Raw genomic sequence first — 26,648 nt, 5'->3', positions numbered from 1 at the left:
TAAAATTCAACTTGTTGAAAAATCTGCCTGACCCCGCCAAAAGACGCTTGCTGAGTTTATTCAATAAGTTCCTTGAGGACAACATTGTTCCACATAACTGGAGACAAGTGAAAGTGATATCCATTCAAAAACCAGGAAAACCAGCCTCCGATCACAATTCGTATCGGCCGATTGCTATGCTCTCCTGTATCCGGAAATTGTTCGAAAAAATGATTCTGTTTCGTCTAGACAATTGGGTCGAGACTAATGGCTTACTTTCAGATACACAATTTGGTTTCCGCAGGGGCAAAGGAACGAACGATTGTCTTGCGTTGCTCTCAACAGAAATTCAAATGGCATTTGCTCGTAAGGAACAAATGGCGTCAGTTTTCCTAGACATTAAGGGGGCTTTTGACTCAGTTTCTATAAATATCCTATCTGAGAAGCTGCATCAGCATGGTCTTTCGCCAGTTTTGAACAACTTTTTACATAATCTATTGTCTGAGAAACACATGTATTTCGCGCATGGTGATTTGTCGACAATACGATTCAGTTACATGGGTCTTCCTCAGGGCTCATGCTTAAGCCCCCTTTTATACAATTTTTACGTAAACGACATCGATAAATGTATCAACACATCTTGCACGCTGAGACAACTTGCCGACGACAGCGTTGTGTCCATTATAGGACCCAAAGCTGGCGATCTGCAAGGGCCGTTACAAGATACTCTTGCCAACTTATCCACATGGGCTCTTCAAATGGGTATCGAGTTCTCTACGGAGAAAACTGAGCTGGTTGTATTTTCAAGGAAGCGAGAACCAGCACAACTACAGCTTCAACTAGGGGGTGGAAACATAGCTCAGGTCTTCACATTCAAATATCTCGGGGTCTGGTTCGACTCCAAAGGCACCTGGGGATGTCACATTAGGTATCTGAAACAAAAATGCCAGCAGAGAATCAATTTTCTTCGTACAATAACCGGAACTTGGTGGGGTGCCCACCCAGGAGACCTGATCAGGTTGTACCAAACAACGATATTGTCCGTTATGGAATATGGATGCTTCTGCTTCCGATCCGCCGCGAACACCCATTCCATTAAGCTGGAAAGAATTCAGTATCGTTGTTTGCGTATTGCCTTGGGTTGCATGCAATCAACTCATACGATGAGTCTTGAAGTGTTGGCGGGCGTCTTACCGTTGAAAAACCGGTTCTGGGATCTCTCATATCGTTTGCTCATTCGATGCGACATTTTGAATCCTCTGGTGATTGAAAACTTCGAAAGGTTAGTTGAGCTTAATTCTCAAACCCGTTTTATGTCCTTGTATTTTGATTACATGGCTCAGAATATTAATCCTTCTTCGTTTGCTTCCAACCGTGCTCATTTCTTGGATACTTCTGATTCTACTGTGTTTTTCGACACATCCATGAGAGAAGAGATTCGTGGAATTCCGGAACACGTACGCCCTCGAGTGGCCCCTAATATATTTTATAATAAATTTAGAACAGTCAACTGTGAAAAGGTGTTTTACACTGATGGATCAAACATCGACAGGTCCACAGGCTTCGGCATCTTCAATCAAAACATCACCGCTTCTTACAAACTCAGTGATCTGGCTTCAGTTTACGTCGCAGAACTAGCTGCCATTCAGTACACCCTCGAGATCATTGAAACATTGCCCAAAGACCATTACTTCATTGTCACGGACAGTCTAAGCTCAATAGAAGCTCTCCGGGCAATGAAGCCAGGAAAGTATCCCCCATATTTCCTGGGGAAAATACGGGAACACTTGCGAACTTTATCTGAACGGTCTTATTCAATATCGTTAGTCTGGGTCCCTTCGCATTGTTCCATTCCGGGCAATGAAAAGGCAGACTCATTGGCTAAGGTGGGCGCATTACAAGGTGACATTTATGAAAGACCAATCTGCTTCAATGAATTTTTCAGTATTTCTCGTCAGAAAACTCTCGAAAGTTGGCAAACTTCATGGACGAATGACGAACTGGGACGATGGCTACACTCCATTATCCCTAAGGTATCGACGAAACCTTGGTTCAAGGGGATGAACGTGAGTCGTGATTTCATTCGCGTTATGTCACGACTCATGTCAAATCACTATACATTCAACGCACATCTCCGGCGTATCGGGATCGTGGAGAACGGGCTCTGCACCTGTGGCGACGGTTATCAGGACATCGAGCATGTCGTGTGGTCGTGCGTAGAGTATCGCGACGCCAGATCGGAGCTATTGGAATCCCTCAGGGCCCGAGGTAGACCGACTGAGGTTCCGGTTCGGGATGTGTTGGCGAGTCGGGATAGTTCATATATGCTTCTGATATACCAGTTCCTCAAACACATTAATATACAAGTGTAATCTGTTACATCTTGCTTAGAAAGTTCCTCCTATTTATCGACGTTATTTCAACTGTGGCTAAGAATTATTTTCACCTGCAGGTTCGACACTAACTTCCGCCGATTATCCCGATTCCTCATCTGTCCACCATCTTCATCGGAACTAACAAGATCTTCTTGCTGTCACTAACCTTTTCGCTTCCCCCCTCCCCGTCTCTTCTCCATCTCGATGTCAACTAATTAGATCTCTGTCGTTCTTAGTCATTTCGTTCCCATATCCCCATTTTACTTCGTTTTCCGCAATATTTACTTCTCTATATTTTTTCGTTATATTTACATCACCATCATCGCCCACGGAAGGTCGCTCTAGTCATGCGGGCCACCCGCCGGGTATTCGTAGCCTGGGGGTGTTTCCCGCGGACCCACACGGACCGAGGGATGCGGCCAACGTCATCTGGAAGACTCATGACATATTCCATCCACCGGCCGGTGCCGACCGCCAGCTGAAGGTTGGATCAGCCAAAGTCGACCACTGCGACCCCAATACAACATTATCCAATCATACTATCCTAGTTTTAAGTTAGTCGTTAATAAAATTAGAAAAAGTCCTTGGCACCTTAGAGCTAAAGCAGTGTGCCTTAAAAAATAATTATATTATTGAATAAAAAAAAAAAACTCGAGACTCTAGGTATGAGCCGATGTGTCCACCTACCCTTGGTTGAGCTGTCCCACTCTTGTTGCATCTGCGTAAAAAAGCGGCTTTGGAGGCCCTACGGGCGTTCCTGTCTCCTCGCATGCTGTAGCACTCCGCGTCTTCCTTCACTATCAGACCGATAGGCATCATACTTGCAACCACGCAGGCCTCTGTTTTGTGGTGCGCGAGTTGCAGTTTCCATGCTACGCAGCCAGTCCTCCACCAAGCAGATTGAGTGTGATGCATTCAGTTCGACCTCTTCGATGGATTCGCCGTAGACTGTCAGTGTGACGTCGTCCGCGAACCCGACTATCTTGACACCCGGAGGAAGCCTCAACCTCAGTACTCCATCGTACATTATATTCCACAGGATCGGTACTCCAGCCGTGATTGGAGTGTTACGTGTGCCTTCCTCGGTCTCGTAGAGCAATACTCGGGTCTGGAAGTAGCTTTCCAGAATCTTGTACAGCTCTTCCGGTACTCCCAGTCGAAGTAGGGAATCAGCCATGTCTGCCCAACAAGCACTATTGAACGCGTTCTTAACGTCTAGCGTTACTACCGCACAGTAGCGGATTCCTCGTCGTTTGCGCTGGATAGCTACCTCCGCCGTGGTTACCACCGATGTTATGGCGTCCGCCGTCGACCTGCCTCTGCGAAACCCGTACTGCTGGCTGGACAGTCCTCCTGTTTCCTCTATGAAGGGGGATAGCCTGTTGAGCAGGGCTTGTATTGTGAATCCTCAAACGAACGAAGCAACAAAAAACATCTCCTGTGAACACTTTGCTTTACATAGCTGAATGAGAGACCTATATTAGAGAGAAACTGAATGCGTGAGAGTATATGCTACTGAGCAGACCAATTTCCCTTGCCAAGTAAATTGTCTGTGCTCTCAGTCTCAGTTAACACATGAACTAACTCTCGCTCTCGTTAGTATTGTACGAGAAAGAAGACCTTGCATTACGGCGTGCTACAAGACGCGAAGCAAAGTCATATATGCAATGTTTACGGTTTATTTATAAAGTGTAGGTTTACAGAAATCATTTTTAACGTAATATTCGCATTCCAAGATTCGCAAATTTGATCACATCTCAAACATACTTTGAACATTTTATAGCAGAAATTTTGCATTTGAGCCCATTTTCAAAACGATCAATTTGTTTCTTGGTAGTTTACACTGTGTATATATCCTAGAAACACTAAAAGCAATGTTCTTTAAATTAATATTCATCGGAACTAAAAGTTATGAATCTAGTTTACTCATAGGCATCTACAATATGAGAACCATTCATCAAATGCTAACCTCATGAAGCATATGTCTCAGCAAGCGGGCATATTCATGAACTAATGAACGAACGAAGCAGCTCTCCTTGCTTGGGTTGCGCTGTGAATTCTACCTGACATACGAATGTGTATGAATAGCACAGATGGTGAAACCCTTTTGTTAAAATTCGTTGCTTCAATTTGCAAGCCATGCTGTTGAGGATGATTTTCTCAGGTGTCGATCAGACAGATTGGTCTATACGCCGATGGGTCCCCTGGGGGTTTCCCAGGTTTCGGTAATAGTACCAACCTCTGCCTTTTCCAAATGTCTGGGAACATACGCTCATCCAGACATCTCTGTATGACCTCTCTGAACATATCCGGTTTTGTCATTATAGCCGCCTTTAGAGCTACGTTCGGGATACCGTCTGGCCCCGGGGCTTTCTTTGTTGAGTAAGACGCATATTTCTAACAAACAAACCATCAGGCGGGTTTAAGCTGGTGCAGCGAAATTTTTAATTATATGGCCGGATGTTCTTGCTGGAAGGCGCCGGGTCCTCAAAACCCATTTTGGTCTTCTTAACAGCAGTTATATCAAACCTATCTGATAATCAAAATTGGATCTACTGCGTAAGTCTACCCGCACACATTGGTAATGCCTTGAACTGATGGTGGCTTCACATATAAAGGGTGATTTTTTAAGAGCTTGAGAACTTTTTTAAACAATAAAACGCATAAAATTTGCAAAATCTCATCGGTTCTTTATTTTAAACGTTAGATTGGTACATGACATTTACTTTTTGAAGATAATTTCATTTAAATGTTGACCGCGGCTTTGTCTTAGGTGGTCCATTCGGAAAATCCGCTTTTTTATCGACAAATTTTGTTCAGCGATGAGGCTCATTTCTGGTTGAATGGCTACGTAAATAAGCAAAATTGCCGCATTTGGAGTGAAGAGCAACCAGAAGCCGTTCAAGAACTGCCCATGCATCCCAAAAAATGCACTGTTTGGTGTGGTTTGTACGCTGGTGGAATCATTGGACCGTATTTTTTCAAAGATGCTGTTGGACGCAACGTTACAGTGAATGGCGATCGCTATCGTTCGATGCTAACAAACTTTTTGTTGCCAAAAATGGAAGAACTGAACTTGGTAGACATGTGGTTTCAACAAGATGGCGCTACATGCCACACAGCTCGCGATTCTATGGCCATTTTGAGGGAAAACTTCGGAGAACAATTCATCTCAAGAAATGGACCGGTAAGTTGGCCACCAAGATCATGCGATTTGACGCCTTTAGACTATTTTTTGTGGGGCTACGTCAAGTCTAAAGTCTACAGAAATAAGCCAGTAACTATTCCAGCTTTGGAAGACAACATTTCCGAAGAAATTCGGGCTATTCCGGCCGAAATGCTCGAAAAAGTTGCCCAAAATTGGACTTTCCGAATGGACCACCTAAGACGCAGCCGCGGTCAACATTTAAATGAAATTATCTTCAAAAAGTAAATGTCATGTACCAATCTAACGTTTAAAATAAAGAACCGATGAGATTTTGCAAATTTTATGCGTTTTATTGTTTAAAAAAGTTCTCAAGCTCTTAAAAAATCACCCTTTACATACATACAAAACGTCATTTGCGGGAAGCTCTTCTTTTTTGCTTTCTTTGTTGTTTAAGAAGTATGGAAATCATTCTCTATCAGTGAGAGCATGCGAATGCCAAAAGCGGCAATATTGGAATTGAAGAGGAAACGCGTGCAAGCATTACCAAAACTTACCTGCAAACGCTAAAGTGGGAAGTGCTATCTCACGCGCCATACAGCTCAGATATAGCACCTTCGAATTTCAATCTATTCCGACAATTGATGCATATGCTTGCTAAACAACGTGAACCGTTCATACAAAATATTGCTAAATAATATCGTAGATTGATTCGAACCCACCAAGTTTGTTTTTTTTTTTGGAAAGAGATGGAAGAATTGCTCGAAAGTGAGAAAAGGTTTTAAAAAGTGATGAACAGTAGTTTGAATTTAATTTCCTTAAAATAAAATTAATTTGGAATAATTGAAAAACAAATTGTGAATCTTATAGACTGAAAATTTATTCATTTCAAATTTCTGTAAAGATTCAGTACTTTGGGGTAGAAATAGAATGTTTCAAATAGACACAACTTCGAAAATAGAAAAAAGTTAAAACTTAAGCACAAATAAAAAAACGGTATCGAACCATGATTTCCAGAAAATATTAGATTAAACTTTTTAACTTCAGCAAAATAAAAAAATGCTTCCATCGCATCGCTAATTTTTGTCTTAAATTTTTTTTCGAACACTTGCACTCATGATTGCTGGCATTTTGACTCGCAGTGAGTCAAAAATTGACTCAATGTAAGCGCTATTCGTGCCTGATGATACCTGCTCTTGAAATGGTAGAGAATGGCACACGACGTAATAGCAACCAGCAAGAAAAAGCAAGATCTCTTCTCTCTCGCGAGTCGCTCAGGCAGTCACATATTAGGGATAGATGGGGTAAAATGCACCCTCTATGGAAACGTAGCTATATCTTAACTATAGAGAATAACACGGAAGAGTTTTATGCATGACTATCTTCCGTAATCATTATTTCTCAAAATTACGTTCAAATACTCGCTGAATACATTGAAAAATACATGAAATATCTTATATTCTAAAACCCTTAAAAATTGTCTTTTGAAATGTATGCGGGGCATGACCCCCGATCGTGGAAAACATGAAAAATATACATTCTAAATTACGCGAAGTGACGATTATCTGAACATAGAGGCAGGATGATCTAAAACAACGGGTAAACATCCATCAAAACAACGGATTAAAGCTCATGACAACCACGGGGCAATATGCACCCTCATAAAACTTCTTCTTCTTATTCAAAGAAAACTTTAGACTTTTCGTTGACGAAATATTTGCCAGGTAGAAGATTGTTCACTATTATTCATTAAAGTGATAACTTATGGATAATTTTTGTAAGCGAATTCTTGAGCATTCTGCCTCACACAATTCGGGTCGTTATGAGACGATAAATTTGACGATTTTTCTATAAAATTGCAAATACATCGTCTGTATTAGAACTAATTTTAGAAACCCGAATGATTGGCAAAGTAGTTCACTGGTTACACAATTAAAATCGTCTTCCTCACTCTAGAAAATTACTATGGAACGAACATAAAAAATTACTTATAACAGAGACATAATTGATGTTTTTGAAGTTTTCCAGATATGATTGAACCATCGCTACCAAAATTTTATAGTAATCTGTTGTTATGGCGGACTTTCAGTTTCATTAAAATTTCAGTGAAAAAAATGGGTAACTTTTGAGAAAAGCAAAAGGTGCATTATGCCTCGGGGGTCCGTTCTACCCCATTTTCCCCTAAGCATAGCTTTTGCCTCGTCCGGCATTACATGCTTTGCTGTCTCCGTTCTTGAATCGTTCGCAGGTGGTGAACGTTAGTGCGTTGCGTGAGACGAGTTTCAGCAACCCTGTTTTTAACCAAAGCCCGGAGGGCCGAATGTTATATACCATTCGACTCTGCTCGACGAACTGAGCAAATGTCTGTGTGTGTGTATGTTTATATGTATGTAACAAAAAAAAGGCGGGTGGGTAATGTCAGAGACATAACTGGATGTCGTGAATACGAAAACAACTGACATGTTCCTTAACACTTCCGAATATCAATTAGTTGATCAATTGTATGAATTATGCAAGCATTCCCCTTTTTCACATTTTTCGCAAAAACAAAGAAGGCATCACTTGATCTCGATTACTATGAATTTCACACAGCGAAAAGTGCTAAACTGAGGATAACTACCTTCGATTTGCGAACAACAAATCCTAATAGTTCTTTAGAAAACTTTTAAAGCCATTAGAACGGCTGATTTTGTGTAATGCTCTCCACCGTTGTTTTTTCACCGATGCTAATGACTGGCAGCTGTGACGTAATCGCTCTTGTCGAAAGCGAAACTAGCTGTGCAGACGACACAAAACACATCTGCTCGCAGTGGCGATAGAATCCAAACTAATTCAATTTTCGTTAGGAGCTTTCTTTTTACGTGATTTCGTTTGTAGCTTTTTCACTAATGGGCGGTCCTAACGGCTATAAAAATAGCCGCATTCAGAATTTCAATGTTGATTATTTCATTTCGGATTTGCATAATTTATTGAAATCAACTATCAATATGCTGTAGGGATTCGTTTCTAGCATTCAGAAGGACCAAATTGAGGAACTCACTACGATATTCACCACTTTTCGGAACATTTTTCGTGAACGATTTGTTGTACAGCAGCAGCTATTTTCTTCTCTTCCTCAGAACGCGTTCTGATTGGCTGGTGTTGACATGGGTCAAATGAGACAGGTTTTTCAATAGTGTACTATTGAAATACTTCAATGCTTTTTCTATACACGCTTAAGTTGAAAAATTTCGATTCTATTGGTAGTTAGATTATATAAATCCTTTCACAGATCACTGAGCTGTGAGCTTTAAAAATACGGGAAAGTCAAACGCGCCTTATGAATTATCCTCTTTGATACTCGTTTATACCAAACATTGCAGAAAAGTTTAATTTTGAATTATTTAAGATTATGTCACAAAACTGAAAATTTTATCATAAAATTGTGATCATATTTCCGATGGCATGTCCACATGAGTTTGTGGACTGGCCGGGCTTTAAGGAAATGAGGAAAGAAATCAATGCTCTCGATAGAGCCAATGATGACAGAAAAACAGGGAATTAGTAGAGACAACAATCGAACGTCAACAATTAATCGACGCGAATAAGTAATTTCCAATTACTACAGAAAATAGTTTGGGAAGGATATCGTTGTTGCAGCATGAAATTCATTTAAGCGAAAAAGCAAAACCATGAAAACAGTCGTGATATCGGTGGTCACCAACGATACAGACATCAATAGAGTCGGAGATTGAAGTACAAATAGATAAATGCTATCGAAGATTGTTCGAGCAAATGGGTCGGTGCTCTAGTGTCAGTTCGGAAAGCGAATTGCAAGCTACGGATCTGTTTGGACTCTCGCAAGATAAACGCATGGACCAAGAAAAACTCGTACCCAATGGGAAATATGGGGGAGATTTTCCACCGTTTGGAAAAGACAAAGTACTAACATATTAGGTAGTAAATTTAAAGTATGCTTATTTCCAGATTCCATTAAGAGAGGAATCAAAAGATTTTACGGCATTCAGAACACTACAAGGATTGTATCGATTCGAGGTTTATCGATTTATACCAATCAATGTACCAAACGTTTTCGCCAACTTAAACTCAACTTAAATCGATGTTTCCACACAGCCTGTCTGTGTTCGCGACTGCGCGCATAAGGTTCTGACCCGAAAGACAAATAACCAAAATGTTAAAAGCTCTGACTTGACGAACACCTACTCGGTCCGTCAATAGACTGTGAATGAGTTTTCTATCTTGCAAAACACCACCACTGATTCGGTCAGCTAGTTGGAGGATTGTATTGGCTTCTTGAAACGTTTTTTAGAGGTTTTGGTGTTGCAAGGTTACCGGTTTGTACTAAGTGCACATAACTATTTTTTATGTTCCGTCTGCGACTCATCACTGTATTAGCAATTTATATTGAACTGTTTACGCTACTTACCGGCTCAACATAAGCCGCTAAGCAGGCGTAAAGTTTATGATATTTACAAAACAAGTGTCGAAAGAACTAAATTTAGTGATGGCTTTCTAACCGTCAACAGATAATAGTTAATTAGTAGTTTTGGTAATATCTCTTGAAACGGTAAAATGACACAACTAAACATTTCGAAACTCTGATCCACCAAACGTTTAGAAATGATCCAAGTTGACTGAAGACAAATGCCAATCTTGGTTTTCAAGGAATATCGATAAACTAGAAGTCACTATATTTAATTTTGAAACGTACTCAAACGTCATTTTCCGGAATCTGTTCTTGAAACTCGTTCGAAATAACCTGTTTTCTTGCATCTAATCATCAGATCTGTTCCGAAAGTATCCCAATCATAAGAGTTTGAACCAAGGACTATCAGTAAACCAAAATTTCAAAAATACCTCAACCATCGTTTCCGGAATCTACTCTTCAAACCCGTTTCAAATATACATATATTGTAGTGGTTTCCATTGAACATCAAATAACGGGAAATCGTTTTCATTTAATGCAAAAACCTTATTCTACAAAGTAGTCTCGTAAAAAAAGTCTTCGTTTTTTGAGCTATGGTTCATAAAACAAGATTACGTTATTTTAGATTTGGTTCGTAAAATGGAGAACACGTAAAAAGTGTACATGGTGAAATTGAAAACTCTATCAACAACGTTTCCGATAGTAACAAAAGTAACGATAAAAGATCGCACAACGATTCGATATGAGAGAAAATTCCTGATTTCCTGGCCTCCCGATTTTTCGTAACCTAGCCGATTTTGATGTTAGTGTTCTTATTTTACAATTCTAGTACTCACAAACATATTCGTTAAATATTTCGTCGAAATTCGTAGTTTTCATAATATGTTTTCAGTTGCATAAACAGTTAGGCAAGCTTTTCTTGTAATGTCTCCTGGAGTTTGCAATCACTGTGAAAAACGACTTTCTAAACGAGGCCCGGAGGGCCGAATGTTATATACCATTCGACTCAGCTCGACGAACTGCACTCACTTGTCTCAGAGATGGCGGAACCGATTTTCACAAACTCGGATTCAAATGAAAGGTCTTATGGTTCCATAGCCTGCTATTGAATTTCATCCCGATCCGACTTCCGGTTCCAGGTTTAAATGGTAATTTGTGAAAATTTGAAAAAAAAGCTTGCACTCCATTTTCTCTGAAATGGCTCAACCGATTTTCACAAACAACGATTCAAATAAAAGGTCTCATAGTTTTCTTAAAAATTGTAGAATATTTTATCAGGATCCGACTTCCGGTTCCGGAACTAAAGTGTGATAAGTGGAAAATTACCAACTTCATTAATATTTTTTTCGAACGTTGGTCAAAAACAGGTACAAATCCCATAAAACTGTTTGTTAAATTCTTCTAGTTTGCAGAACTTGTTAGTTTGTCGGCATAAGTACATAAATCGGCACTACTGATGCCCCCTGTTCCGGAAGCACCGAAAACTGCGACGAAAAACTCCAAAAATAGAATCCACTTCGATTTCTCTGTGATGCTTGAACCGATTTTCACGAATCTTGATTTGAATTAAAGCTCATATTATCTTTAAAGCTTCTGTGAAATTTCATCCGATTTTCAACACAAAACAATCGATGCGTGCTTTGTGCTATTTCGTATACGCTATAAAGAAAACGAAATGGTTACGGATGTCTACTACTAGTGTGTGATATTGGTAATAGACGGTGATGCGGTTTCTTGGAGGTGGATTTATTTATTTATTTATTTAATCAACAGACAAATTTAAGTCCTAATGATTGTTTCTAAGAATATTTAAAAAATTTTCCCTTATTCGGCTGCGGGAAAAATGAAAATCGAATCCCGTCGAAACACCGTTGAAGGTTCGTTGCAATCCAATGATGGCACCGTTGATTCCATAGTTAGTACGACGTAGAGGCAATCTGAGAAGGTTGTTGTTGCGGAGAGCTCTGGAACGAACATTGATGTTGATTTGACTAAGAAGTGCTGGGCAATCGATATTGTTTGTCAAGACATCGGCAATCAGCATTGCACGGAACAAGTCACGACGCACTTGCAAAGTATCGAGCCCGATAAGCATTCCACGGCTTTCGTAGCTCGGCAGCTGATGAGGGTTGGTCCAGGGCAATTTGCGAAGAGCGAAACGAACGAAACGTCGTTGGATTGACTCAATTCTGAGAACACCGTTAACATAGTGAGGGTTCCATATCACCGAGCAGTATTCGAGTGTTGAACGAACAAGTGAGCAGTAGAGCGACTTCAAACAGTATATATCTGTGAAGCGCTTAGCAATTCTCATAACAAATCCCAAACAACGAGAAGCCTTCGTAACTATGTAGCCAATATGCTACTTGTAATTCATTTGTTCGTCTAGATAAACTCCAAGATCCTTGACACAAGTGACTCTTTCAATCGCTGCATCATGGAGGCAATAATCAAACCGCAAAGGTTCTTTCTTACGAGTGAATGTGATAATTGAGTATTTGCTTATGTTTAAAGTCATTCGGTTGATCTCGCACCACCTTGAAAAAATCGTCAGTTGACGCTGAAGGTATGAAGCATCCTCTGCACTCTTGATTATTTGGTATAACTTCAAGTCATCAGCAAAAGATCTTTTTCATTCAGTAAAAACCATTCAAGCGAAGAGGTTGTGTTTCGATTGTACTGGCTCGTGAGTTAACGGCTGATACCGAGACAATTCTAAGCTTCAGGTAGTTAAACTGCCCATAGCAAACGTAATATTCGGGGCGTTTCCCGACTGGAAAGCTAGCAACGAAGGCCATCCCGTTCATACGCACAGAGGTGTAGAAACACAGAGGTGCGAGAGCATAGAAGTGACGAGTCACAGAGGTGCCATCGCATAAAGGTGCGAAGACGAAGGGGTGCAAAGGCACAAAGGTGCTAAAGCAACCCAGTGCTGATCTACCAGGTACCAGAATTTGTACGCTGCGTAGGATCAAAAGAGACGGCATATATCGCGAGGTGCTACACTGCAAGCATCGCATTTGATCGCCACCAAGAGCAAAAGCACTGTACCTGGGGTCAGGTACAGGCAGCACAGCAAGTGCAGTGGTGTTCACAACGACGGCAGAGCAACTGAGATAGCAGTAAACGACAGAAGACTGCCAATTGGAAACAGCAGAAGACTGCCAATTGGAAATCGTTGGAAGAGCTTCACGTCGTTCTTCACGATAAAGGAACAGAGACATCAGCTACAAGGTAGATTTAATTTAATTTATTTTTTATTTCTTATATCTGAAATTTTACTAAACATAAGTTTTTATTTTGGTATTATTAATTTACAAAAAAATTTAATGTAATGGATGATCTTATGGAAGATCATCCGAATCCGATTCCGGATACTAGTAAGAGTTTAAATACTCCGAGGGCTAAACATTATCCACAGGGTACCACTGGGCCATGGATAGTCTATCTTCGAAAAAAAGAAAAGATTTTAAATTTGATGCAAATTACCAAGGATTTGACATCACATTTCTCTGAAGTTAAAGAAATATGTAAAGTTAATAGAGATAAAATTCGAGTTGTTGTCAATGACTTGAAACAGGCGAACGAAATTGTAACCTGTAAATTATTTTCTGTTGAATATCGAGTTTACATTCCATCGAAGGAGGTGGAAATTGACGGTGTCGTGACTGAAGCAAGTCTGACGGCCGATGATTTACTTAAAAATGGAGTTGGTCGTTTTAAAAACTCCATGCTTGAGGGAGTTAAGATACTCGAGTGCAAGCAATTGTACTCAGCATCTATTGTCGATGGAAAAAAGTCGTATCGTCCCTCAGATTCGTTTCGTGTAACATTTGCCGGATCTGCGTTGCCTAGCCATGTCTATATCGATAAAATTCGTCTTCCTGTTCGGCTTTTCGTACCGCATGTTATGAATTGCACGAACTGTAAAAAATTCGGACATACAGCTACTTACTGTAGTAATAAGTCCAAATGTATCAAATGTCAAGGGCCTCATAAGGATAATCTTTGCGATAAAAATGTTGAAAAATGTGTTTATTGTGGGGAGAGACCTCATGATGATCTTTCAGTATGCGCTGCATTTAAGTTGCGTAAAGACAAAATGAAGCTTTCTTTAAAAGCACGGTCTAAGCGCACATATGCAGAAATGCTTAAAACGGTCATACATGTCTCCCCCTTGGAAACCGAAAACGGTTTTTCAAATCTTATGGAGCCAGAGGAATCTGACTCCGACGGAAATAGTGAAGATACCTCGTTTGTCACTCCTCAAGGGTCTGTTAAGAGGAGATTAACAAACCACAAAATACCTAAAAAAACACCTAAAATTACATCTTCAAAAAAAGATCCCCGTGTTAAAGCTAAAAAGCCAAATTTAAAACCAAAAACTGTGCCTCCTGGTTTGTCAAATTCACAAACCAATCCAGAAACTAGCTCAAGGAAAGACAATAATCCAGTGGGCTCCGTTTCACATTCACCAACAGGATTACTTAAGTTTTCGGAAATTGTAGAATGGATTTTCGCAGCATTCAATATTTCTGAACCTCTAAAGACTATCATAACGGCATTCCTTCCAATAGCTAGAACTTTTTTGAAACAGTTATCAGCTCAATGGCCAGTTCTTTCAGGTTTTGTATCATTTGATGGATAATTTATCATCCGCCGCAAATGATTCAATCACTGTCCTGCAGTGGAATTGTCGAAGCATCATGCCAAAACTTGATTCATTTAAAGTTTTGTTGCATAGTCAAAAATGTGATGTATTTACTTTGTGCGAAACATGGCTTACATCAAACATAGCCTTAAGTTTTAATGACTTTAACATTATACGTCTCGATAGAGACTCTCCGTATGGTGGAGTGCTTTTAGGAATTAAGAAATGTTATTCCTTTTATAGATTAAATATTCCTTCGACTTCTAGTATAGAAGTTGTTGCTTGTCAAATAAACATTAAAGGAAAGGACATTTGCATTGCTTCAGTATATATTCCTCCAAGAGCTCAAGTTGGACAACGACAGCTTAATGAAATTGTCGAAGCCCTTCCTGCTCCACGTTTGATTTTAGGAGATTTCAATTCGCACGGAATGATGTGGGGTTCCGTTTACAATGATAGCAGATCATCCTTAATATATAATATTTGCGACAATTTTAGCATGACGGTACTAAATATGGGTAGCATGACACGGATCCCAAGACCTCCTGCACGTCCAAGTGCATTAGATTTATCTCTTTGCTCGACTTCAATTCGACTAGATTGCACCTGGAAAGTATTTCCTGATTTACACGGTAGCGATCATTTACCAATCATCATCTCAATTAGCAGTAACAAAGGCATTGCTAATTCAGTTAATATTCCATATGATTTGACAAAAAATATTGACTGGATTAAATACCAAAGTAATATTTCAAGTGCCTTAACTTCAATGGAAGAGCTCCCCCCACTTGAAGAATATGACTTCCTCGTTTGTTCGATTCTGGAGGCCGCAGAACAAGCCCAAACCAAACGATTTCTTGGTCCATCGTCTAACAGAAGGCCTCCAAACCCTTGGTGGGACAAAGAGTGCTCAGATGCTAAGCACGCGAAACAAAATGCCTTCAAGATGTTTTTAAAACGAGGAGGAGGAACTCCTCAGAATTTTGAAAAATTCTTGACTTTAGAAACCAAGTACAAGAGCATACTTCGGGCCAAGAAATGTAGCTATTGGAGACATTTTGTCGAAGGTTTGTCAAGAGAAACCTCAATGAGCACTCTTTGGAATACGGCCAGACGAATGAGGAATCGTAACGTAGGAAATGAGAGTGAGGAATACTCGAACCGATGGATATTTGATTTTGCGAGGAAAGTTTGTCCAGATTCTGTTCCTACGCATAGCATTATTAGGGAATCTTTTTCAAATAATGGTTCCATTGATAGCCCCTTTTCTATGATGGAATTTTCCATAGCACTCATGTCTTGTAACAATAACGCTCCTGGGTTGGACAGAATTAAATTCAACTTGGTGAAGAATCTGCCCGACCTCGCAAAAAGACGTTTGTTGGAATTGTTCAACAAGCTTCTTGAGCAAAATATTGTTCCACCTGACTGGAGGCAAGTGAAAGTTATCGCCATTCAAAAGCCGGGGAAACCAGCTTCCAATCACAACTCATATAGACCCATCGCGATGTTGTCCTGCATCAGAAAATTGTTCGAAAAAATTATTCTACGACGTCTCGACACTTGGGTCGAGACGAACGGTTTGTTGTCAGATACTCAGTTTGGCTTCCGTAGAAATAAAGGGACGAATGATTGCCTTGCATTACTTTCGTCTGACATCCAAATTGCCTTCGCTCAAAAGCAACAAATGGCATCTGTATTTTTAGACATTAAAGGAGCATTTGATTCAGTTTCCATTGATGTTCTTTCAGACAAGCTTCACCAACATGGACTCCCAGCGGTTATAAATAATTATTTGCACAACCTTTTGTCAGAGAAACGCATGCATTTTTCACATGGCGATTTGGTAACATTCAGAATTAGCTACATGGGTCTACCGCAAGGCTCTTGCCTCAGTCCGCTCCTCTATAATTTTTACGTGAATGACATTGACAGCTGTCTAGTATCCCCATGTACACTAAGACAATTGGCAGATGATGGCGTAGTTTCAGTTACTGGACCCAAAGCTATTGATCTGCAAAAACCATTGCAAGATACCTTAGATAACTTGTCCGATTGGGCTGTTCATCTTGGTATCGAATTCTCTGCGGAGAAAACAGAGTTAGTCGTCTTTTCAAGAAAGCATGATCCCGCGCAGCTTCAGCTCCATATGATGGGAAGAATGATCCAGCAGGTTTTGACTTTCAAATACCTCGGGGTGTGGTTTGATTCCAAATGCACGTGGGGAGGACACATTAGGTTTCTGATAACAAAATGCCAACAAAGAGTAAATTTTCTTCGAACAATAACCGGATCTTGGTGGGGTGCTCATCCGGAAGATCTAATAAAATTGTATCAGACAACGATACTTTCAGTGATGGAATATGGATGCGTTTGCTTTCGTTCCGCTGCAAACTCTCATATTATCAAATTAGAGCGAATTCAATATCGTTGTTTGCGAATTGCTTTAGGCTGCATGCATTCGACACATACAATGAGTCTTGAAGTTCTGGCGGGAGTTCTTCCATTGAAGGATCGTTTTTGGGAGCTTTCGTCGCGACTGCTAATAAGATGCGAGGTACTGAATCCCCTAGTTATTAATAACTTCGAAAGGCTAGTTGAGCTTCAATCTCAAACAAGATTCATGACTGTATATTTTAACCATATGTCACAGGAAATCAACCCTTCAAGATATATTCCTATCCGTGTCAGCCTCCTAAATGTCCCTGACTCAACTTTATTTTTCGACACATCCATGCAGCGCGAAGTGCGTGGAATTCCGGAACACCTACGCTCGTTGGAAATCCCAAAAATATTTACAAGTAAGTTCAGGCATATCGACTCTGAGAAAATGTTTTACACGGACGGATCGCGAATTGAAGAAGCGACAGGGTTTGGTATGTTCAACAATAATGTTTCGGTCTCCTTTAGGCTTCAAGAACCTGCATCTGTTTATATAGCAGAGTTAGCAGCAGTTCATTATAGTTTGAGTATAATCGTCACATTATCTCCAAACCATTATTTTCTTTTCACAGATAGTCTGAGTGCAATTGAAGCCATTCGCTCAAAGGCTGCTGGCAAAAATGAACCTTTTTTCTTGGGCAAAATAAAACAGTGCCTGAACGTCATATTGAATAATAATTATCAAATCACAATAGTTTGGGTTCCGGCTCATTGCTCCATTCCAGGCAATGAAAGAGCCGATATTTTAGCCAAACGTGGTGCTATTGAGGGTGAAATTTATGAGAGACCAATTGCTTTCAATGAATTCTATAGCGCGTCTCGCCAAAGAACACTTGCCAGCTGGCAAGCTTCTTGGGATAAAGATGATCTGGGTCGGTGGATGCACTCAATTATTCCTAAAATATCGACAAAGGCATGGTTCAGGGGACTGGATGTGAGTAGAGATTTCATTCGTGTGATGTCCAGACTCATGTCCAATCACTACACGTTAGATGCACATCTCCTTCGAATTGGACTTTCCGAGACTAATCATTGTGCTTGTGGCGAAGGTTACCGCGATATTGACCATGTTGTTTGGACATGCGTGGAGTATCGTGATGTCAGATCTCAACTAATAAATTCCTTGCGTACCCAAGGTAGACTATCCAATGTCCCAGTTCGCGACATTCTTGCTTGTCGTGACGTTCCTTACATGAAACTTCTTTATTATTTCATTAAGTCCATTGGAGTTCCAATTTAAATTTTATTTTATGTTAGATTGTTTTCTCTTCCATGAGCTCAACCAATAGCCAGCTATCTTATATTAAATAAAAGTGATGAACTGATACAAACAAACCTGAAATAGTTATAAGATCATGTACAAAATAAATGTATTTCATTTAATGTAATTTATAATAGCAACTCGCTTGATAAAAACAGTGTTTAGATTAACTAATGAATACCAACATACTAATAGGATATTCGAAATGTATTAGGTTTAAAGTACTATGTATTGTAGATGCCACGGCGAAGAAAAACTTATGTATATTGCCTATGAAATAAACGTATTTATGAAAAAAAAAAAATCAGCAAAAGATAGTCGTGGGCCTTCTAGTGAGTAATTACATCGTTGAAATAAAGGAGGAAAATCAGTGGACCGAGATGGCTTCCTTGAGGTATTCCGGAAAAAGCAAAGAACTCCTGCGATAGACTGTCATTGATTTTAACCGCCAGCCGTCGATTGCAGAGATACGATTGCATCCATCGAAGAATACTGGAACCGAAACCCAGCCTATCCAGTTTGGCGATCGTGATAGCGTGATTGATTTTATCAAAAGCTGTGGAGAGATCCGTGTAAATAGCATCCGTTTGGAAGCCATTAGACATAGCATCCATTATGTACGTCGTAAAAGAGAGTCATATTTATCTGGTCATCTGAATCCGGTTTCAGAAAAAGAGGAATGGTGATTAAAAACTGCAAAAAGGATCTTACTCACTTTTCTTCAAGATGGTCAAATCGATTTTCACAAACTTATAGGTTCAAAGGAAAAGTCTTACATAGGTTCATACGGAATTCCCAAATTTGTTGTGGATACTACTTCCGGTTCCGGAACTACAGGGTAAACAGGATTTGTAGAGTTTGTTAGATTAAGTCCGAACAAACCTTCCTATTTATATTCAGTTGTTTTTGCAAATTCCGCAGTAATATTTATGATGTTATGAGCAATATAAGAAAGGCATGCCACTAGGTGGATTAAAACGGTTTTTAAATGTAAAAATCTACCTAATTTTTTATTATCATTTTTTAAACAAACTAAATTTAAAGCAAAGGTTGCAATTTGCTAAATGATAACAAAAACGCTTCTACTCGCAAAAGGTAACTAACAATAAACAATAATACTTTCCACTATTCGCAGGGAGGAGTTTATCTGGTCAATTTCCTGAACGTGTACGGGCCGGGGCTCGCAATATTGTTCGTCGTGTTCGTTGAAGCGGCCGGCGTGTTCTGGTTTTACGGAGTGGAAAATTTTTCGTCCGACATCGAACAGATGCTTGGCAAAAAGCCGTCACTTTTCTGGCGCATCTGCTGGAAATACATCAGTCCTACCTTTTTGTTTGTAAGTTGGGTGTTCGGTTCGGGTAGCTCCAGGGCAGAGTTATACAGAAGTGTTGAATTTTATTTTCAGTGTATTCTAATATTCTCACTGTTGGGATATGAAGGCATGTTGGAGGGCGAGTATAAATACCCCGAATGGAGCGTTGCGGCCGGTTGGATTCTGACACTGTCTTCGGTGCTCTGTATTCCATTATACGTAATATACAAGTTTATGCGGAGTTACGGCAGTTTCACTAGCGTAAGTATTTTAAGTCGTTTTCACTTGAGGAAACTTAAACTGACTCAGTCCTAGTTTCATCAAACAAACACTTTTCATGAAACTGTGTTTGGTTCGCACCTATAAACTGGGGGCGCAAACTGGGTTAGGTTAGGCATCAAGCGAAAACGACATTAGTGTGTCAAAGAATACTGATAAACTAGTTTTTTCGTGAATATTTCAGCGTCTGCGCCAAACGTTCAAGCCGGAACCGTTGATACCGACGGCCGTACCTGGCCAAATCTACACCGGAACTGCCGTCTGACAAGATTGCCCACCCGCTGCCGGTGACTATCAGACGTCACAAACACAAGAAACTAATATTTGTTGCCATAGTAGCCGCCGCAGCTGCTGCTACTGTTGCTTTGATCGTATCGATTCACCAACGAACTGTAGCTGTTCCCCAAAACACTGCAACTACTACTATTACAACTACGAGGATCCTTCTAGCGAGTATCCTACCTACAGTGTACGTCGTGCGCCTAGTGGTACCGCTGTTAATAACGATGATAACAATGCTGCTAAGCTTAGAGTTGATCTGCTATTAGATGTCGACGCCTGCAACTGCTACAAGAAACTTAGTGATGTTAGTGATAATAATAGTACTTACTACAGCTCCAGACCTTGCGGTAACCGCATTAGTTACTCCGGACTGTATCCGGGAATCCGAACGAAGAAGCTGTCGTTTCCGTTGGCCACGGAGTGGCTCGTTTGAATCGATGCATGCCAAAGAGTTTATATCTCATTTTTCGCAGACTTCCAATTTTTCTAGAGATAGATGCAAATTATAACACAAGCTCGTTTTAACGCTGTTACTTCTAATTTTAGGCTGAGCATTTATTAGAAAACACGAAGGAAACATGGTTGAATTTATGAATAGGCTTTGCTGCGGACAAACCGACGCAAAGGCAGCCACTTAGCGACGGTTTGTGTCGCTATGCGGGTTATCTACTCTATCTTCGGAAATTTGTTACCTCCGCCGGTTCCGTTGCCTACTTTAGAGCGTGTTTATTGAACACAGGGTGTTTGGTTTTTCATTGGGTGCCCATTCAGGTGGTTTAGAAAGCCATATTTGGTGCAGGCGGTAAGCTGACATGAAAAGCTAGAGAAAGGAGAAGAAAATACTTCTTGAAAGTGAGTTTTCTTTGCATAAGATTTGATGACACTTGGTTTCGAGTCTAGTATTCATTGCTTTCTCTGGGCGATTTGAATTTTACGCAATGAAGGTAAATCAAAACTTTTCCCCAATAAAAGCATGGCCTACTTTTTTATCCCTTGAGCTGTATATTTTATCGGTCTAACAATCCTGCATTCATAAAAGCTTTTCTTGATTGTTTGCGTTTTGATTAGTTTTTGTTTAGATACAGATCTTGGTGGCTGGAAGGAACTTTCAACATCCAATATGATCATCTGCCCACTCTCGAATGGCCATCCTCAATGCGAAACTAAACTCCCTGCGTATGCCATGTACAAATGATGTTTACTGTTAGCTACTATTGGATATTATTGTAAGAATCGAGAGTGTTTTGTTAGACGAGGAACACGAATTTAATGTGTTAGTAGTATATATTTTATAGGCCTACAGAAGTTAGTCGGAAACTATTCTACAGAGATATATTTAGCCACAAGCAGTACGTAGTTTAATCAAAGACGTTAGTGTGTTTTAGCATGTGCTTAAGAAACTACATAGACTTAAAAATCAAACACTTTATATAGCTAGTAAGAACGCAAAGCCTGTACAACGCATATTAAAGTAGCATTTATTTACGGTCTCCTGCCAGACTGGAATGTGCTTCAAACTGTGACAAGCAAATAACGATGTCCAAACCGTAAGCAGCCATTTACGCTTTGGGCATTACCTTGCCAAACTTTAGAATGTCTTAACAATTTTTAGTCAGAGGAAGTGATCGGTTTTAACTTTTCTGTAATTTTTCAGACAATAAAAAAGACTTACGTTAGATTCTCAACCTGGAACAATTCGACGATGTTTATCATTTTATCCGAACTGAACATTGGGTAGTCGACACGATAAGGTGACGTTCACTAGAAATCAGCTTCAATACCATTATACAAGCATTCTACAAACGTCTGTTTGGCGCAACTCACAAGAGAAAACACGTGCTCTTGGCAGCTGATGTAGTTTAAAGGTTGCGATAAGAAACATTACCGATTTTGTTTAGTGCACTGTCAAATCCAATGGAATTGAATACACACAAAAAAATTATTACTACAGATCATTGAACGTTGCAATATGTAAAGCATTTTCATAAAGGAAACGGAGAGGTTATAGCAAACAAAAAGCAACCAAGTGAAAATCACAAACATTTTCCCTACTATTCCAGTAATAACCAATATTCGAAAGTGGTAGAGTATAGCACATTTCACATTGTAGTAAATGAGTTTAAAAATTTAAGTAACTTAGTTAAGAAATATGAAGGATTTCAGAGATGAACTACGGGGATAACAGAAAAATGTGTTATATCATAAGATATTTATAGCATATTTTCTAATATGTATTCCAGTTGCAAAAACATTGGAGGGGCATGGCCCCTCCAATAAATTTTTGGGAGGGACAAAAAGTGCCTTGCCCCCCCATAGTTGCCGCGCCTGCTTATAGTATTACAAATATGAAACCGCACTTCAGGTTTAAATAGTTACAACAGCAAATGTATGGACTATCCAACCCTGCCAACTGTCACAATAGTTTTTTTTCTGACAACTGACAACAATGTTCGGTTTACATCAATCCAAATTCTACACAATAACAGCTAACTTTTTTTTTTCATTCAGTCAGTAAAAACCATTCAAGCGACGAGGTTGTGTTTCGATTATACCGCACGTGAGTTAACGGTTGCAGGTAGTTAAAACTGCTGGTGCTAATAGCCAAGGCAATATGCGGGGCTTTTAAATTTGGCGAGGAATTAAACTTGATGCGAATCACAAAGGAATTGACATCACATTTTTCAAAAGTTGTAGAAATCTCTAAAGTTAATAGAGATAAAATTCGAGTTGTTGTTGACGATTTGAAACAGGCAAACAATATTGTAGCCTGTAAACTATTTGCTGTTGAATATAGAGTTTACATTCCATCGAAGGAGGTGGAAATTGACGGTGTTGTGACTGAAGCAAGTCTGACAACCGATGATTTACTTAAAAATGGAGTTGGTCGTTTTAAAAACTCCATGCTTGAGGAAGTTAAGATACTCGAGTGCAAGCAATTGTACTCAGCATCTAATGTTGATGGAATTAAGTCTTATCGTCCCTCAGATTCGTTTCGAGAAACATTTGCCAGATCTGCATTGCCTAGCCATGTCTATATCGATAAAATTCGTCTTCCTGTTCGGCTTTTCGTGCCGCATATTATGAATTGCACGAACTGTGGATTTTCGCAGCATTCAATATTTCAGAACCTCTAAAAACCATCATAACAGCATTCCTTCCAATAGCTAGAACTTTTTTGCAACAGTTATCAGCTCAATGGCAAATTCTCTCAGGTTTTGTATCATTTGATGGATAATTTATCATCCGACAGTGGAATTGTCGAAGCATCATTCCAAAACTTGATTCATTTAAAGTTTTATTGCATAGTCAAAAATGTGATGTATTTGCTTTGTGCGAAACATGGCTTACATCAAACATAGCTTTAAATTTTAATGACTTTAACATTATACGTCTCGATAAAGACTCTCCGTTTGGTGGAGTGCTTTCGGGAATTGAGAAATGCTATTCCTTTTATAGATTAAACATTCCTTCGCCTTCTAGTATAGAAGTTGTTGCTTGTCAAATAAACATTAAAGGAAAGGACATTTGCATTGCTTCGGTATAAATTCCTCCAAGAGCTTGGACAACGACAGCTTAATGAAATTGTCGAAGCCCTCCCTGCTCCTTGATTGATTCTGGGAGATTTCAATTCGCACGGAATGATGTGGGGTTCCGTTTACAATGATAGCAGATCATCTTTAATATATAATATTTGCGACAATTTTAGCATGACGGTATTAAATATGGGTAGCATGACACGGATTTCAAGACCTCCTGCACGTCCAAGTGCATTGGATTTATATCTTTGCTCGACTTCAATTCGACTAGATTGCACCTGGAAAGTATTTCCTGATTTACACGGTAGCGATCATTTACCAATCATCATCTCAATTAGCAGTAACAAATGTATTGCTAATTCAGTTAATATTCCATATGATTTGACAAAAAATATTGACTGGATTAAATTCCAAAGTAATATGTCAAGTATCTTAAATTCCATGGAAGAGCTCCCCCCACTGGAGGAATATGACTTCCTCGTTTGTTCGATACTGGAGACCGCTGAACAAGCACAAACCAAACGATTTCTTGGCCCATCGTCTAACAGAAGACCTCCAAATTCTTGGTGGGACGAAGAGTGCTCAGATGCTAAACACGCGAAACAAAATGCTTTCAAGACATTTTTAAAACGAGGAGGAGGAACTCCTCAGAATTTTGAAAAATTCTTGGATTGAGAAACCAAGTACAAGAACATACTTCGGGTCAAGAAATGCAGCTATTGGAGACATTTTGTGGAAGGTTTGTCAAGAGAAACCTCAATGAGCACTCTTTGGAATACGGCCAGACGAATGAGGAAATGAGAGTGAGGAATACTCAATTCGATGGATATTTGATTTTGCGAGGAAAGTTTGTCCAGATTCTGTTCCTACGCGTAGCATTATTAGGGAGTCTTCTCAAAATGATGGTTCCATTGATAGCATCTTTTCAATGATGGAATTTTCCATAGCACTCATGTCTTGTAACAATAACGCTCCTGGGTTGGACAGGATTAAATTCAACTTGGTGAAAAATCTGCCCGATCTCGCAAAAAGACGTTTGTTGGAATTGTTCAACAAGTTTCTTGAGCAAAATATTGTTCCAACAGCTTCCAATCACAACTCATATAGACCCATTGCAATGTTGTCCTGCATCAGAAAATTGTTGTTTTTTTGTCAAATACTCAGTTTGGCTCAGTTTGGTAGAAATAAAGGGACGAATGATTGCCTTGCATTGCTTTCGTCTGACATCCAAATTGCCTTCGCTCAAAAACAACAAAGGGCATCTGTATTTTTAGACATTAAAGGAACATTTGATTCAGTTTCCATTGATGTTCTTTCAGACAAGTTCCACTAACATGGACTTCCAGCGGTTATAAATTGATTACGCCGAATCGCGCCGCCTTCGCCACCGATATTTTCAGGAAATGGCGTCACGCCGATTCGCCACCGCCACTGGTCAAAAAGACGCTCTAGCCGCCGATGTTGACAATTTTAATCATCACACAGGTCTACTTGTAGCACACCCATGCATTGAATCATCAACCCGGAACAAGAATAATCATCAAGAAAGTCCAACGGAAAAGGATACCAACATCCCAGCGCCGCTTTTACGTATTATTGGGCCCGGGGCAAGCTTTTTCTGTATACCCCTAGCTAACTGAATGTCTTTTTTTTTGCTCGGTCCTGTCCGTGCCCCCCCCCCCCCCCCTTAAGACCGTGGGCCCAAGGCACTGGCCCCCACTGCCCCTATGTAAAAGCGGCCCTCGAAAGAATGGTGTGTCAATGGTTTTCCTGATGTGGAAAAATGTATACTCATTGGCATTGGCAACTGATACACGGAACGACCGAAATCAGCTCTGCGCCTAATTCGTATTACTGTTTTAGATTTAGTTGCTTTTAACAACAAAATTTCCAAAATAACTATGAAATTAGTTAATTTTGTTATTAAAATCAGAAAATTTGTTTATATTTATCTATCACCATCATTGCTGAAGGACAATACAAAGAAAATAAAAATGAAACTGGTTTTGTTAACAAGTTTATAAGCCAAAAACTCATGAGAAGTGTCAAAGCAAAACAGTCCATTAAAAAGCTAAAAAGGACAGCCTTGTTGAAACTGCTTGCACGGAACGACCGAAATTAGCTTTGCGCCTAATTCGTATTACTGTTTTTGAATTAGTTGATTTTAACATCAAAACTGCCAAAATAACTAATAAATTGGTTAATATTTAGAATTTAATTTGCTGAGAAAAGTTCTTGTTTTTAGCGAATAAATTTAGATGGCGAAAATCCTGGACACAAACCAGCAACATTTCAATCCCACACGAAATTCTCGTTGTCAACTAATTTTGTGGTTAAAATTAAATAGTTTGACGCTGTTTGGCTGTCATCATCACTGCAGAAAGACAGCACAAAGAAAACAAGAATGCAACTGGTTTTATTAACAAGTTTATTAGTCAAAAACTCATGAGAAGTGTCAAAGCAACACAATTCGTTGAAAAACAAAACAGGATAGTCTTGTTGAAATTGTTTTGATATATTTTATATATAGATTTTAAAATTTCTAACTGACCCATATGTAAAACTGCTGTAAAGTTGCTTGGTTTAAGTTTATTTGTGGTGTGCTTTCAGCTATCAGTGAATTATTAAAAGATTAACTAACAATCATTACTGTGACCAGTGCAGAAAGTACATGTTTATTGCATATTTTATGCTTGCTTTGCCATTCTGACTTCTATCTCTGAACTTTACGCTTCGTGATTGTAAGTTTAGTTGCTTTGGAGAAGCAAATCATTTTTACAGTGCATAAGAATTCAACAATTTAGATAAAATGAGTTATAATCAGGACCGTACCCATATGTATTGTTTCTTTTGTTAAGAGGCCTTTTACAAACTTAGGAAAGCAGCTATTAGTTTATAGTGCAAAATCAATTATTCACATTATAAACAGACATAAATTTATTAAACTCAAGAAAGTTTAT

General features: G+C 39.5%; 1 protein-coding gene across 1 annotated transcript in view; it reads left to right on the top strand.

Moving 5' to 3' along the window:
* Positions 1-21,847, top strand: part of LOC131434643 (sodium-dependent serotonin transporter) — an 86,403-nt gene extending 64,556 nt beyond the window's left edge. The window contains exons 7-9 of the mRNA XM_058601578.1: positions 19,415-19,615; positions 19,685-19,852; positions 20,055-21,847. Coding sequence (XP_058457561.1) covers positions 19,415-19,615; positions 19,685-19,852; positions 20,055-20,135 — 450 coding nt within the window. The 3' untranslated portion in view covers positions 20,136-21,847. The remainder of the gene's footprint in view (positions 1-19,414; positions 19,616-19,684; positions 19,853-20,054) is intronic.
* Positions 21,848-26,648: the final 4,801 nt, after the last annotated feature.

The sequence above is a fragment of the Malaya genurostris genome, chromosome 3 (assembly GCF_030247185.1).
Source record: "Malaya genurostris strain Urasoe2022 chromosome 3, Malgen_1.1, whole genome shotgun sequence".
Lineage (NCBI taxonomy): Eukaryota > Metazoa > Arthropoda > Insecta > Diptera > Culicidae > Malaya > Malaya genurostris.
This window is presented reverse-complemented; position numbering and strand designations above follow the sequence as displayed.